The 13,224-nt window shown below is 45.7% G+C and overlaps 1 protein-coding gene across 2 annotated transcripts; it reads left to right on the forward strand.

Annotated features, from left to right (window-relative positions):
• The first annotated feature begins 936 nt into the window (after positions 1–936).
• On the forward strand, positions 937–12,983 carry LOC125700162 (ovomucoid). 2 transcript variants are annotated; one of them, XM_048960530.1, is made up of 9 exons: positions 937–3,444; positions 7,488–7,614; positions 8,540–8,559; positions 9,286–9,422; positions 9,952–10,009; positions 10,274–10,410; positions 11,152–11,218; positions 12,265–12,374; positions 12,810–12,983. In XM_048960530.1, exons 2-9 carry the CDS (start codon positions 7,557–7,559, stop codon positions 12,853–12,855), a joined length of 633 nt encoding a protein of 210 aa, XP_048816487.1. In that variant the 5' UTR covers positions 937–3,444; positions 7,488–7,556; the 3' UTR covers positions 12,856–12,983. The 2 variants fall into 2 exon arrangements, with proteins under 2 accessions (XP_048816487.1, XP_048816485.1); XM_048960528.1 differs by lacking the exon at positions 937–3,444 and having other exon boundaries at positions 7,128–7,614.
• The last annotated feature ends 241 nt before the right edge of the window (positions 12,984–13,224 follow it).

Consider the following 13,224-nt stretch of genomic DNA (forward strand, 5'->3'; position numbering starts at 1 on the left):
CTCAATGACATTAGCTGGGGGCAGGCGTGCCAAATGCTGCTCTGTGAAACACATAGTCTGATGATGCTGAAGGCAAACATGAACTCAAAGAGGCAGAAAGTAAAGATGTTGTCTGGGCAATTCAGGGGAAAACCCAAAGTGGCCATTAGACACAGATTCCGTGCAGTATTTGGCAGTAGGTTTCATATAAATCTACAAAATGGAATAAACCACTACAAATGGGAAAAGCCTGATACTGGAATTTAAATATTCACCCAGGCTCAAGGGGTGTTTCATGAAGTAATATCATTCTATAAAAGTAGGGCAGCCAATTTTTCACAGACACAACTTTTTTTTTTCTGTGCTGCAGTGCTGTTTTTCAGCTGATCTGGGGTTGCTTAATGTGGGTCTGAGAGCTGAACGATTTCTCTTTGTATCATGTTGGTGAAGAAGCAAAGGCCAGGGAAAGAGGAGCATGTTCAAGAGGAAACACTGAATTTTGGTGGCTTGGGAGAGAGAGAGAACAATATCAGGTCTGTAGTGTCACTGAGAGGTCTGAAGGATGGTTTTACAGAACAGTTGACTCAGCTGGAAGCTGGCTGTAAATGGATGGAAGGATGGGTGGATGGATGGATGGACAAGATTTCTGTGCAGGAGATCATCTCCTCAGCTCAGTGCTTGACAAACTGCAGATCTATCCAGTAACCTTCTCCAGCATGAAGGCGCTGGGGGCTTTGGTACAGTTCAGCCTGCTGCTCATTGCTCCCTGGGTGCACAGTGGTGATTTTCTTGCTCACCTGGAGCGAAAACCTGAGCAGTTTCAAATTGAACAGGTTGCTCTCCTAGATTATTCAATTGTCAAGGTAAGATTTTTGAGTTTTTTTATTTTGTAACTTGGGAAAAAGCACTAAAGGATGGGTTGCAAAGGCAGGGATTCAGCACTGTTCAGAGAACTCTTATTTTTACACTTCTCTCGTGAACAAAGAGTTGCAGATGCAGATTCTGGTAAGGATGCAGTGAAGGAGAAAGCCCTGAATTTCTGATATATGTGCAACATCGGGCACCTAACATCCACTGCTGAAGCACAGCAGCTCCAGCTCCATGCAGTGCTCACAGCTGGTGCAGCCCTTGGCTCTAGGGGCTGAATAGTGCTAGGACGCATGAAGTTCCATATCTTTTACACTGATAATGGTCCAATCCCTGGAATGGATCCCCACCCTTGGAGGTACCCAAGGCCAGGTTGGCTGGGGCTCTGAGCAGCCTGATGTGGTGGTGAGTAACCAGCCCATGGCACGAGCTGGAAGCTGATGATCTTTAAGGTCCCTTCCAACCTAAGCCATTCTATGATTCTAGAATGTGAATGTGTATTGCAGAGGCAATGTTTTAAAGTTATAAATGTTTTCTCCCCTTCCTTGTTTGTCGAAGTTATCTTGATAGCCTTATCAATGCTTTTGGAGTCTCCAGTCATTTTTCTTACAACAAAAAGAGGAGGAAGAATGAAGGGAATCATTTGATTTCTTGATTGAATAGTAGGATTCAGAAAGCAGTATGTAATATTGTCTTTTTGTATTGAGCTGTAAGGTTTCTCATCATTTATCAGCATGGTACATATCAGCACTTTTCCATCTGATGTGAAGAAAATCCTTATCGTCTACAGTCTCTGTACCTAAACATCACTCAGACTCTTTACCAAAAAAGCTATAGGTTTCAAAACTACATCTGCTGATAATTTGCCTTGTTTTAGCTCTACTTCCATATGCTGCATTTGTAAGAGGTGCGTGGATGGGCCTAAACTCTCTGTTGCTGAGCTTGATGGGTGTTTAAGAATGATGTACTGATTGCTGAAATTGTTTTCATTTCAGAGGAATGTTTTAGTGGCATTGTTTTTATAACTATATATTCCTCGGATAAATGAAATCCAGAAATAATTATGCAAACTCATTGCATCCGTTGCACAGGTCTCTAACTGCTAGCAAAGGAAATAGTTTGGGGATGGCAAAAACATTCCCTCAGACATCTATATTTAAAGGAATATAATCCTGGTACCCACCCACTTCATCCCTCATTATGTTCACACTCAGAGATATTCATTCTCTTGTTGTTATCATTTGATACCGTTTTCTTTGGTTCTTTGCCACACTCTGGGCTCTGGCTGCATGCTCTGCACTGATTGGAAAGTAGATGTGAGTGAAGCAGCAGTGAGAGGGGCTGCCCCAGCTGGCACCCAGCTGCTCAGCCTAGGAGGGGACTCTGCATTTCCACCAGCTGAGGTGCAGCCCTACAAGCTCACATGTGCTGTGAGTCAGTGAACAAAGGGATTCCTCACGGTTTATTTCTTGCTGCCTAGTTTTCATTCATAGAAGCAAAACTTTACTTTCATTCAGTCCCCTTGAAGAATGAGGAATTTTTGGAAATGGGTGGCTTTAAACTCTTTTTCTTTCTTCCCTTTAAGGCTCAGTCGGGGGCCATTGCTGAGGATGGCATCGAGGACCCTGGACCAGATCTGTGGCACAGATGGTTTCACTTCATCAATGGATGTGGGATCTGCGCCTGCAACGTGTCATTCTGATGGAAGGAATGTGCCTTCCAAGTCCCAGCCCCTCAGCCCCCAGCCCCTCCCTGTGCTGCTCCAATTCATCAGCCTTTCCTCCTCCTCCCCTTGCTGTTGGTGCTCGGGTGGAAATCATGAAGATTTAGAAGAGAAAACAAATCAGCTGGAGTGGAAGCCCAGATGACGCAGCTCATTCAGCTGTAATGGGTTTGTCGTTGCTATAGGTGTGTATCAGAGATGCTAACACCACTTCACTGTCGGTGATTAACACGGGTGAACTCTCCTTCACTCGCATCATTTGCAGGCCTTATTTACATTCCCAGCATCCATCACCCTCTGAGAAAACGGGCACACTGGATCTCTAATGGAAGACTTTCCCTCTTTTAGAGCATGTGGGACGTGCAGTGACAAGAAATGCGGAGGGGCTGAGCAGCAGCACTGCCCCCAGGGAGCAGGAGCGGATGCCATTGGTGGCAGCATCCCAAATGATGTCAGCGGATGCTGAGCAGGCAGCGGACGGATGGACAGAAGCGATGCGTGCACCTTCTGTTGACATTTTATTTGGCAGCGATTTAACGCTAGCTTCCTAGTACTGCTATTCTCCACAGGCTGCATTCAAATGTATGAAGGGAAGGGAGGCAAAAAGATGCAAAATCCGAGACGTGCGGCAGAAATATTTCTTCTCTATGGAAGCGTGCACAAACAACCGTCCCCAGCAGCATCAGAAGAGCACAGCATAACCTTTTCCGAGACCAGAAAAGGAAATTCACAAAGCCTCTGTGGATACCAGCACGTTCAGCTCTCCTGATAGCAGATTTTTTGTCAGGTTGCAAATGGTGTATGGTGCCAGGAGGTGCAGGGACCATATGATCATATACAGCACAGCAGTCATCGCGCATGTATTAATATATTAAGTGAGTAACAGTGTTACTTTGCCAAAGCAATGGTTCAGAAATGAGTCCTGCTGCATACCTCTATCTTATAACTGTAACTTATAAATAGTAAAACCTTCTCATTCAGCCATGTGCCTTTCTCTGTCAGCACCAATGGTGCTTTGCCTGTACCCAGCTGCAAGGAATCAGCCCATGATCTCATTAGCACTCAGCTCTGCAGGATAAATTAGATTGTTCCACTTTCTTTTGTTGTTAATAACAAAGGAACAATTGTTCAGTGGTTATAGTCCTAATTGTCAGCTACAGAAACCCTCTCCATTCAGTTCCTTCTGTTCCGGCAAGCTGTCCAGGCTATAGCACCATGATGCATGCTACCTCTCACTCCATCCTTCTTCTCTTTCCCACCAGGGAGAGCTGTGTGTTTTCACTCTCAGCCACTCTGAACAATACGAAACTGCTACACACCGTCTCCCTCGGAAAGAAAATCCCCTTGTTGCTTTCTTTATTTACAAGATCCTTCTTAAAAAGCAAACCATCATTCACTGCAAATCCGGATCTTCCTGTTTTTCTTTCCACAAGCAGCTGGCTTCATTTGTCTTTTTTTAAACACTGTTTTCCAGGTGAATTTTGGCCAGCATGTTGGCTGAGATACAGGAGCATGTTTCAGCTTTCTGCTCTTGTTGCTCCTGTTCTGTATTGCCTCTTTCTGGGGTTTCCCAGAGGGAGGAAACTTTGTGTGGGGGATGAGATAATGCCCCTTTTTTCGGGGTGGCTGCTGGGCAGCAGGATGGCTCTGGGTCTGTGGCACCTCTGAGAGCCCTCACTGTGCACCACTGGTTGCTTCCTCTCGTCTGTGTTTTGTGTAAGGGAAACAAAATGTTCACAGAACGGCGCTGATCCTGAAGTCTGGAGTCTAAGGCTTTATCTGTACCCAGTGAAATTCTTTCTCTGTTACATAAAGTCCAGATAGGACTCAGAAAAATAGTTATTCCAGCCCTTCTCTTCCTCAGATCTGGAGCACCGCTTGTTTGCAGCCAGTTCTCCCCAAAATGCACACCTCACCAAGTGGAGGGAGATGTAAACAGCGAAGGTTAATTACCTCCTTGTCAAAAACACTTTGTGGTCCATAGATGTTTCTGTCAATCTTACAAAACAGAACCGAGGGCAGTGAGCACTGAAGGCATGTTCCTGTGCTGAATTAATGAGACTTGGCAGCTTGCTGTGCAGAGATGATCCTTGTGCTTCTTGGAAGGCTGTAACCTGTCTCCCCATCGCCTTCACGCCGCGGTGCTGCCCTGAACACCTCACCCTCCATAAGCTGTTGGATGCAGCTGCCCAGAAATGAAGAGATTTTTCCTAAAGCTTTTAGGACTCATCTTTGCTGCATAGTAGTTTGTAGCAATTACTCATCCCTAGAAGAGAGCACTGTACGAGCATTGTGCACATAAAACAGTTCAGGGTGAAAGGGCTCTCTGGAGGTTTCCAGCCTGACTACTGCTCAAAGCAGGGCCAGGTTCAAAGATTGCTCAGGATGTTGTGTGCCTTCCTGATCACCTGTACCACCAATGGAGGAGATGTGTGGCCACTCTGCTTCCTGTGCCACTCGTGGAGAGGAGTATTCTCTCATATTCAGACAGAATGTCATCCTTTAGCTCAGCCTTCCCTAACCCCACAAAGCAGCTGCAGATCCCCATACTCTCCCCTTCTCTAAGGTGAAGGCCGTGTTCCCCACCCCCTCTTCCCACCCTGTGTCCTGAGCAGCCTGCTGGGCTCTGCAGGACGTGCGCTCATGTGTCAATGCCTGTCCTTGCAGTGGGGCCTGGAACATTTAATTCATCACCAGAGTAATGTGGAACTGTGTCATCTTCCCCTGCAGGGTACAAAGTTCTGCATGGGGTCCTTTCATTTCAGAAAAGCATTTACTAGTTCTACCTGAATCAAGCTTTATTTAATAAGTTCATAAACACATGGATATGTTTTCCTAGAGATATGTTTTAATCATATCAGTGATTTTTATTTGCTTTGTTGCTTACTTCAAACAGTGCCTTTGGGCAGGAGGTGAGGGACGGGGCTGCTGTTGGCTCTGCAGTGATTTCTCCATGCTTGTGGCTCAAGTCAGATAGTGGTCCCTCTATGGCCAGAAGGACAAAGATGGAAATTGCAGTTTGAGTCACATTAAGCAGGCATTTTGGAGTGATTTGAAGCAGTTTCATGAAACAGCTACGACTACTTATTGTTGTTTTCTCCTTTTACAACAGAAGTTTTAATCAAAATAATGTGACAAAGCCCAGGAATGTTTGGGAAAAGCGTAGTCAAATGTTTTGTAATTCATTTGTCAGTATGTTACCAGCTAAGAAAAAAGTCCTACCTTCAGTATGGAGTCTTGCAGAGAATACAACATCAATAGTAGTTTAGGAAAAAGCACCACCACTACTACCAGAAAATGGAAAATGTAAACCAAGAAATCCCTTGGGTAAGAGAGAAAGGATGTTGTATCCTGGCCAAGTCCTGCCCCGCTGTCAGCCTGCTGACCCTCTGCAGTTCAGGACCATGAAACGTGGCACTGTAGGACGTGACCCTGCCTTTGCTTACTCACACATCTCTGCCCTCATGCTGACTTCTGCACACAGGAGCATTTCCCTGTGGCCAAACAGCGATTAGCCATAAGCTGCACCTGACTTCGAGGATTAAGAGTTCGCAATTAAGTGGATTGCAGCAGGAGATCAGTGGCAGGGTTGCAGGTGAAATCCTTTCTAGGGGTAGCTAACGGTTGAGCAACCTGTCCCACAGCATGAGCCAAACCAGCCGAGGGTTTTCCCATGCTGTTCACAGAGGCAGGGCCAGCTGGAGCCGGAGCTGGAGGAGGCTGGGACTCTGCTCCCTGTGCAGAGAACGGAGGGATTTCTGGGTGCTGTTCCTGTGGCTTGCACTGATCAGCCACAGGGAGATCAGTGCTCCCCGAGCAGTGCCTGTATTTCCATGTAGCAATGTAACCTACATATGCACAGCCATGCTGCATCCTTCAGAACGTGTCAATGCTTATCTCCCATGGCCAAATATTACAGGTATTCTCACCATGTTGGACCCGTGAAAGGATTCATGGTAAGAAAATTAGGTTAAAGGTATGGCTGCAAAACTACTCATACCAAAACAACAGAGCTCCAGACCTCATCCTAGGAAAGAGCCACTTGGAGAGGGATGGTGTGAAGGCTGGAGGTGAGAGACAGAGCCTGTCCCAGTTTTCCTGTCTCTATTTTCTGAAATGTCTGCAAGAGGAAAGGACAACTGTACTTTCAGGCATAGCTGGTGCCCTAAAGTAAATAAGTTCCCCGAACTTCAGTGTGGTTTGTTCTTGAGATGCTTTGGCAGAACACTTTGAGTCAATTCGCTTAACTGTGACTAGGTCTGTAAATAAGTGCTCCCTGCTGATAAGGTTCAAGTGACATTTTTAGTGGTATTTGACAGAATTTACCTTGCTTTCAAGTCTTCTACCAAGCTCTTCTACACTTAAGCAGTGAAAGCGCCAAGAAACCCTTTCTTTTATCAAACTAGTGCTAAATACCATTAACTTCATAGGTTAGATACGGCGCTGCCAGCTTCACCTGGCAGTGGTTAATCAGTTCTGCTGGCGGCAAAGCCTGTGCTCTTACCTAGAGGTGAATATCCAAGAATGCAGAGCTGCATGGAAAGCAGAGCTGCAGGCACAATGGTCCTGAGCCTTAGCTGCTCCCTGCTGAGAGATGAGGATGCAGAAACGAACGAAGGACATGTCCCTTACTGCCTTCAGCATTCTGTGCTATTTAGGGTCCTGCCAGAGTCCTTAAGAGGTATCCTTTGTCCAAAAGGCTGTTTGTTTGATTTTGACCACTGAGAGCATGTGACACTTGTCTCAAGCTATTATCCAAGTGTCCAGCCAAAATCAATTGCCTGGGAGACGCAGACCATTACCTGGAGGTCAGGACCTCAATAAATATTACCAGCCTCATTGTGCCGCTGACAGATTCAGCTGGCTGCTCCGTGTTCCAGTCCAACAGCTCAGACGCCGTGTTTGTATATATTTGCAGGCAGCCTCGGGGGACCATCTCAGGAGCAGAGCACCGGCAGCCGCCTGCAGACCCGGGCAGTACCTCACTATGGCCATGGCAGGCATCTTCGTGCTGTTCTCTTTTGCGCTTTGTGGCTTCCTCCCAGGTGAGTAACTCCCAAAGTGCTGCAGAGGCTTTGTGCCTGCCAGTGCTGACTCTCCTTGGCAAAACATGGTAGTCACCATCAGGGAGAGACTTCCCTACAAAGCACCTGCAAAGGCTGCCTCGGTACATTGGTATTAAATGGGTTACTGCTGTGCTGGGTGTCTGTTGGGTTCTGTGTTCCCAACACAATTCTTATGCTCTCAGCACTGTTACGCTGCTTGCATTTGCTGCAGAGAATGGATAAATGCTTGAAGTGAGGCCATAACGAGGTGGTCAGACCTCCAGGAACTAGTCAGGAAAATACTGTCACGGCACAAGCAAGCTCTGTGCAGGAACCTGGCAGCTTTCCTGCAATGCTTTTGCTGCTAATGGAGAAACAAGAGATGCAAACAAGCCAGGATCTGATGTTCTCCTTCTGTATTTACATCTCATGAAATTACAAAGTCAAAGACAAGTGTGGTTTATTTCTTACACTCAGCTTCTTTAAAATGTATATCCCTGACAACAGATGCTGTGTATGTTTGCTTATCCTGTATGTGAATATTTGCATTTGCATTTATCTGTATTGACTCAGGTTTCTTTTCAGATATGTGATAGATGTTTTCTAGGGACAAAACGGATGTGTAAATAGATAAGGAAGGAAAAGATATCCATTTTTCAATTAATAAATCTACTCTATCTCTTAATTTTTTTTTTAAGAACGGAGCTATTCAAGAACACGTTTCATCAGTCAGCAATAAGAAACTAAATTATGCTTATCAGCATTAAAAAAAGTCATACATAGTTTACTTAGTTCAATAATTGAATCAGTGGAAGTCACTCAGTTTGGTTCTCTGTGCTGGAATTTTGCATGTACATTTCAGCTAGCTGTGGTCCCACTGATCAGACTGCCTTTGTTTTACATTTTTGTCCTTTTTTTTCCCCAGATGCTGCCTTTGGTGTTGAGGTAAGTAAGAGAGTTCTTTCTGTCCTCCTTTTCTCTTTTTTTTTTTCTTTTCCCTTTCTTAATTAGTATCACTGTAATCAGATCCCACAGTGTAAAATGTTAAATTATGCAGTTCTGAGCTCTACATCTATGCTGCATGTAATATAGAATTGTGATATAAAACTGTTGGATGAATTAATTTCTAATCAACTCTGAACTGGTCTAAGCTTCAAGTTGACCATATGGTCTGCTAAATAGTACAGTGGTTTGGGTTGGAAGGGACCTTTAAGATCATCTAGTTCCAACCCTCCTGCTACAGGCAGGGCACCTCCCACTAGACCAGATTGTTCAGAGCCCCATCCATATGATCAACTCCAGACTGATGGCTATAGACCATAGCAATAAAACCAACCCCAAAGCAGCCTGCTGAAAGAAGAAAGGACTGTGAGGCACTACAGCTCCCAAACCCCAGGTTGTTAGACTTATTCTTTTGAATAAACATGTTTGTATGAATAACAATGGAAGAACACTGGAGGGGCCAGCTCTCAGGCTTTGCAAAACGGTGCCTGGAGGGCATGATAGATCCCTGCTGGTTTACCATAGAGGGAGCTGCATGGCTGTAAACCCATTGCCCAGTCCTCTCCCACTGCATGGACAGGAGGATGGATCTGGTCAGTTCCCCGTTGAAAACGAGAGATATAACTACAAAATGTCACTTTGTCCCGTTGCTGTGTGTTTCTTTGTCAGGTGGACTGCAGTAGGTTTCCCAACACTACAAATGAGGAAGGCAAAGACGTATTGGTCTGCACTGAGGACCTCCGCCCCATCTGTGGAACTGATGGAGTCACTTACAGCAACGAGTGCTTGCTGTGTGCCTACAACATGTGTGTACTGCAGAGAGAGCTCATCCTGCAAGCAAGCAGCTGTGCTTAGGGCTCCTGACAGCACCCCTTTCCAACAAACAGTGATCTGTTACATGTCACTTACGTTGACTCTTTCAGAGCAAGCTTGAGTACCACTGCGTGACACTCCGTTGCCTAGACATCACTTTGGTTACTGTGTCTTTTTTGTTGATGTAATTTATTCAGGTTTTTCTCCTCCATCTCAGGGATGAGGTAGATGATAGCCCCTAGGGCATATTTTACCCTGGCAAAAAGAAGCAAAAGGATGGAGAGATGCTCCAGTTTGAATGGTCCAAAACAGTCCTAAAGATTTCAGAGTCTTTAAATCCCTGCCAGCCACTCAGTGCTGGCTGGTCGGGCAGCATGGCATTACCCTCTCCAATACAAATGTATATATGTATATATAAATACAAAGATGACTTAGCAAGACTCAGCCTCATTGCATTAGGTACATACTCCCAGTAACAAGAAGTCTTTGCTGAGCTTCCTAATGTCTGTTTTCCCTCTTCAGAGAATATGGAACCAATATCAGCAAAGAGCACGATGGAGAATGCAGGGAAGCTGTTCCTGTAAGTGAAACCAAGTTCATCCTTTGTGCAGTCAAAACTGCATATTGGCTTGCCCAATAAATAATTTAAATGCCGAGTAAGAGGGCATGTGAGATGTCAGAATCTTGTATTGATCATCTTCAGGTGAAGTTTCATCACAGTAACACAAAAAAAGCATTTTTTCCTGCTGAGATGGCATTCTAGGAGGCCCAAAGCACACACTCCACTGGTCTACATGGTCACTGTAAGCCCTCACTAGCGCTTTGCTCTGTGCTCCTTCCACAGATGGACTGCAGCAGGTATCCCAACACGACAAATGAGGAAGGCAAAGTGATGATCCTCTGCAACAAGGCCTTCAACCCTGTCTGTGGTACTGATGGAGTCACCTACGACAATGAGTGTGTGCTGTGTGCCCACAACGTGTAAGTCCTGTGCAGAGCTCCCTCGGCAGGAATGGGTCCTGCACCCCTGGCAGCCACTCTTTGACCGCTGGGTTTTCCAATTATGCCTTTTCTGTATGGCTCTTGGACCCTGTCCCTCCTCTTCCTGATAACCAGGTGCTGTTTTCCTTTGCAACTAGAAAGAGAACCGTGCCTTTGATCTTGAGAGAGAAGTAGAGAGCTGAGTGGGGACTTAAGAGAAGCACTCTGCCCTGTATTAACTAAGGGTCTGTGTGGCTCACATTGCCTTGCAGAGGACCACGGCAAACCTCTGCGGCACCTATATTGTAAAACAAGCTAGCTCCTAAACCATGACAGCCTGTCACCTCTTGTTCTTTGCATCATGCAATACTGCAACACCCTGGCACATAGTACCACCTCCCATAACACCTGATATGTTGAACCAGAGTGTTGGAGACCAATAGTATCCCTGTCTTCAGGACCATTAGGTACCATCCTGTGTAGAGGGTGGGGGGAGGGAGGACTCTGAGTCCCATGAAGTATTGGAGGAAGTATTTATGACTTTTGAGGTCACTTCCAACCCAAGTGATTCTGTTATTCTATGAATGTCAGGGAGGTGGGGGTGCTTGCAGGGCTGATATCTTGAGCGGTATGGACACAAATTAGGCTGGGCATTTGCAGCCCATCAGCACTGCAGTGATGTGGAGTTCAGCACAGCAGGATGCAGGCACAGCTCCCTAACATAGATTCTTTCCCTTTCAGAGAGCAGGGGACCAGCGTTGGCAAGAAGCATGATGGTGGATGTAGAAAGGAACTTGCTGCAGTGAGTGTGAGTTGCACAATGAAGGAGCAGGTTCTGGTCCCACTGATGTCAAGGGAAACATGGCCAGCATCTGCAGTAGCCTCAGGAGCATCACTTGTGCTTCAGAACAGAGAAGATTTCACTTTCTACACACGTAATACACATTATCCACAGTAAAGTCAGGAAGGGAAGAAGATGACTGCACAGGAAGGGATCAGTAAAAGACCATGAGCAGAAATAACCCATGAGAGCAGAACTGAGAATAGGAACTGATAATATATTTAGGGGGTCAGACCAATGGGCCATCAAACCCGTGATGGTTTGATGCAGAGTCCCCTCTTTCAGCATTCATAAGAATTGAGTAGGAAGGAGTAAGAGTGGGCTGAGTACATATGGATCTTCCCAAACACTCTACAGCTACACACCTCAGCCAGGTGTGATTTCTGTGTAGTTGGTAAGCCTCAGTGGATTTCTCTCCCATGGAATTCTCCAGCCTCTTTCTGGACATGTATCCATGGTAGTTGCTGGGTTTTTTGGGGGGTGTGTTTGTTTGTTTTCTTTTCCTGCCTCTTTTTTTCCCCCCACAACAATGACCCTCAGCAAATATACTACTCATCTCTCAACCAAACAAATCCCATTCTCCAAGTACCCAGATAAGTGCTGATTTTTGCTTTAAGCCTGTGGGAGAGATGCTGGACCGTTATAAAGGTATCAGTGCTGCCTCTTCTCCAGACACCAGTGTTTTTTCCATTTAATTTCCTGAACAGGTCAGGAACACGGTGCAACATGATTGTAAGCACAGCACGTTCGCGGAGCGAGCTGCTGCTGCAGCTCAGAAATGCAGCAGTCAGGTTGTGATATGCATCTCTTACACAGGAAATTATGCTCTATTTTTATATTATTAAATCTAGCATAGGAGAAAGGACATCCAGTTTATATCAGATCGTGCAAGGAAGTTAATTATTTTTAGTTAGATCATTATCATCGGCACTGCAGCTGTAGCTGGGGAGGGGTTGAAGCTCTTCAGCTATCGACTCCTTCATATCCTCCACATCACAATGGTGTTTTTGCAGGTTGACTGCAGCGAGTACCCTAAGCCTGCCTGTACGATGGAATACAGACCTCTCTGTGGCTCCGACAACAAAACATATGGCAACAAGTGCAACTTCTGCAATGCAGTCGTGTACGTACAGCCCTGGTTGCATTCATGTCGTCGGCTGCCTCCTACAGGCACCAGCTTGCACAGTTCCTGCTTTTGTTGCTGACTGCTGACCAGGATTTGGGGGCAGAAAAGAACACCAGGCATCGCGCCAGCCATTCATTTTATTTTTCACCAGAGCATGTCTGGTTTGTTAGAATGGATGTTTTGAACATCATTAACCTTAAGGGAAGTTTTCCTTGCTTGCTGCAAAGAAAATCGAATTTGGTGTTTCATTATAGTTTTCAGAAGGGGTTAAATGATTTCACTCATCTCTTAATAATCAGATAGCTGAGGAGATGCTGAGCCTGCCAGTTCTTGGGCTCTGGGCAGGATCCCATCTCTTGCCTTCTCTAGGACAGAGCGCAGCAGGCTCTGTGGCTCTGTGTCTAACCCACTTCTTCCTCTCCTCGCTTTCAGGGAAAGCAACGGGACTCTCACTTTAAGCCATTTTGGAAAATGCTGAATATCAATGCTGGGAGAATTCACCACAGGATCCCCACTGGCAAATCCCAGCGAGAGGTCTCACCTCGGTTCATCTCGCACTCTGGGGAGCTCAGCTCACTCCTGATTTTCTTTCTCAATAAACTAAATCAGCAACACTTCTTTGTCTTGTTTAATGCTCTGTCTCATGCAATGTTTTCTTCTGATTTGTTGGACGGTGACACCAGACTGAATATGTTCCATGCTCGTGGCTCTGGGGTATAACAAGAACAACATCTTGCTCCCATCCCTGTCATAAAAGGCAGAAAATTAAATACAGATGCATAAACCTCGGCTGTGTGACTTTGCGCATAAATGATAGTCAGCCTCCATTAGTGTTCAGACCCTTTTA

The sequence above is a fragment of the Lagopus muta genome, chromosome 14 (assembly GCF_023343835.1).
Source record: "Lagopus muta isolate bLagMut1 chromosome 14, bLagMut1 primary, whole genome shotgun sequence".
NCBI lineage: Eukaryota > Metazoa > Chordata > Aves > Galliformes > Phasianidae > Lagopus > Lagopus muta.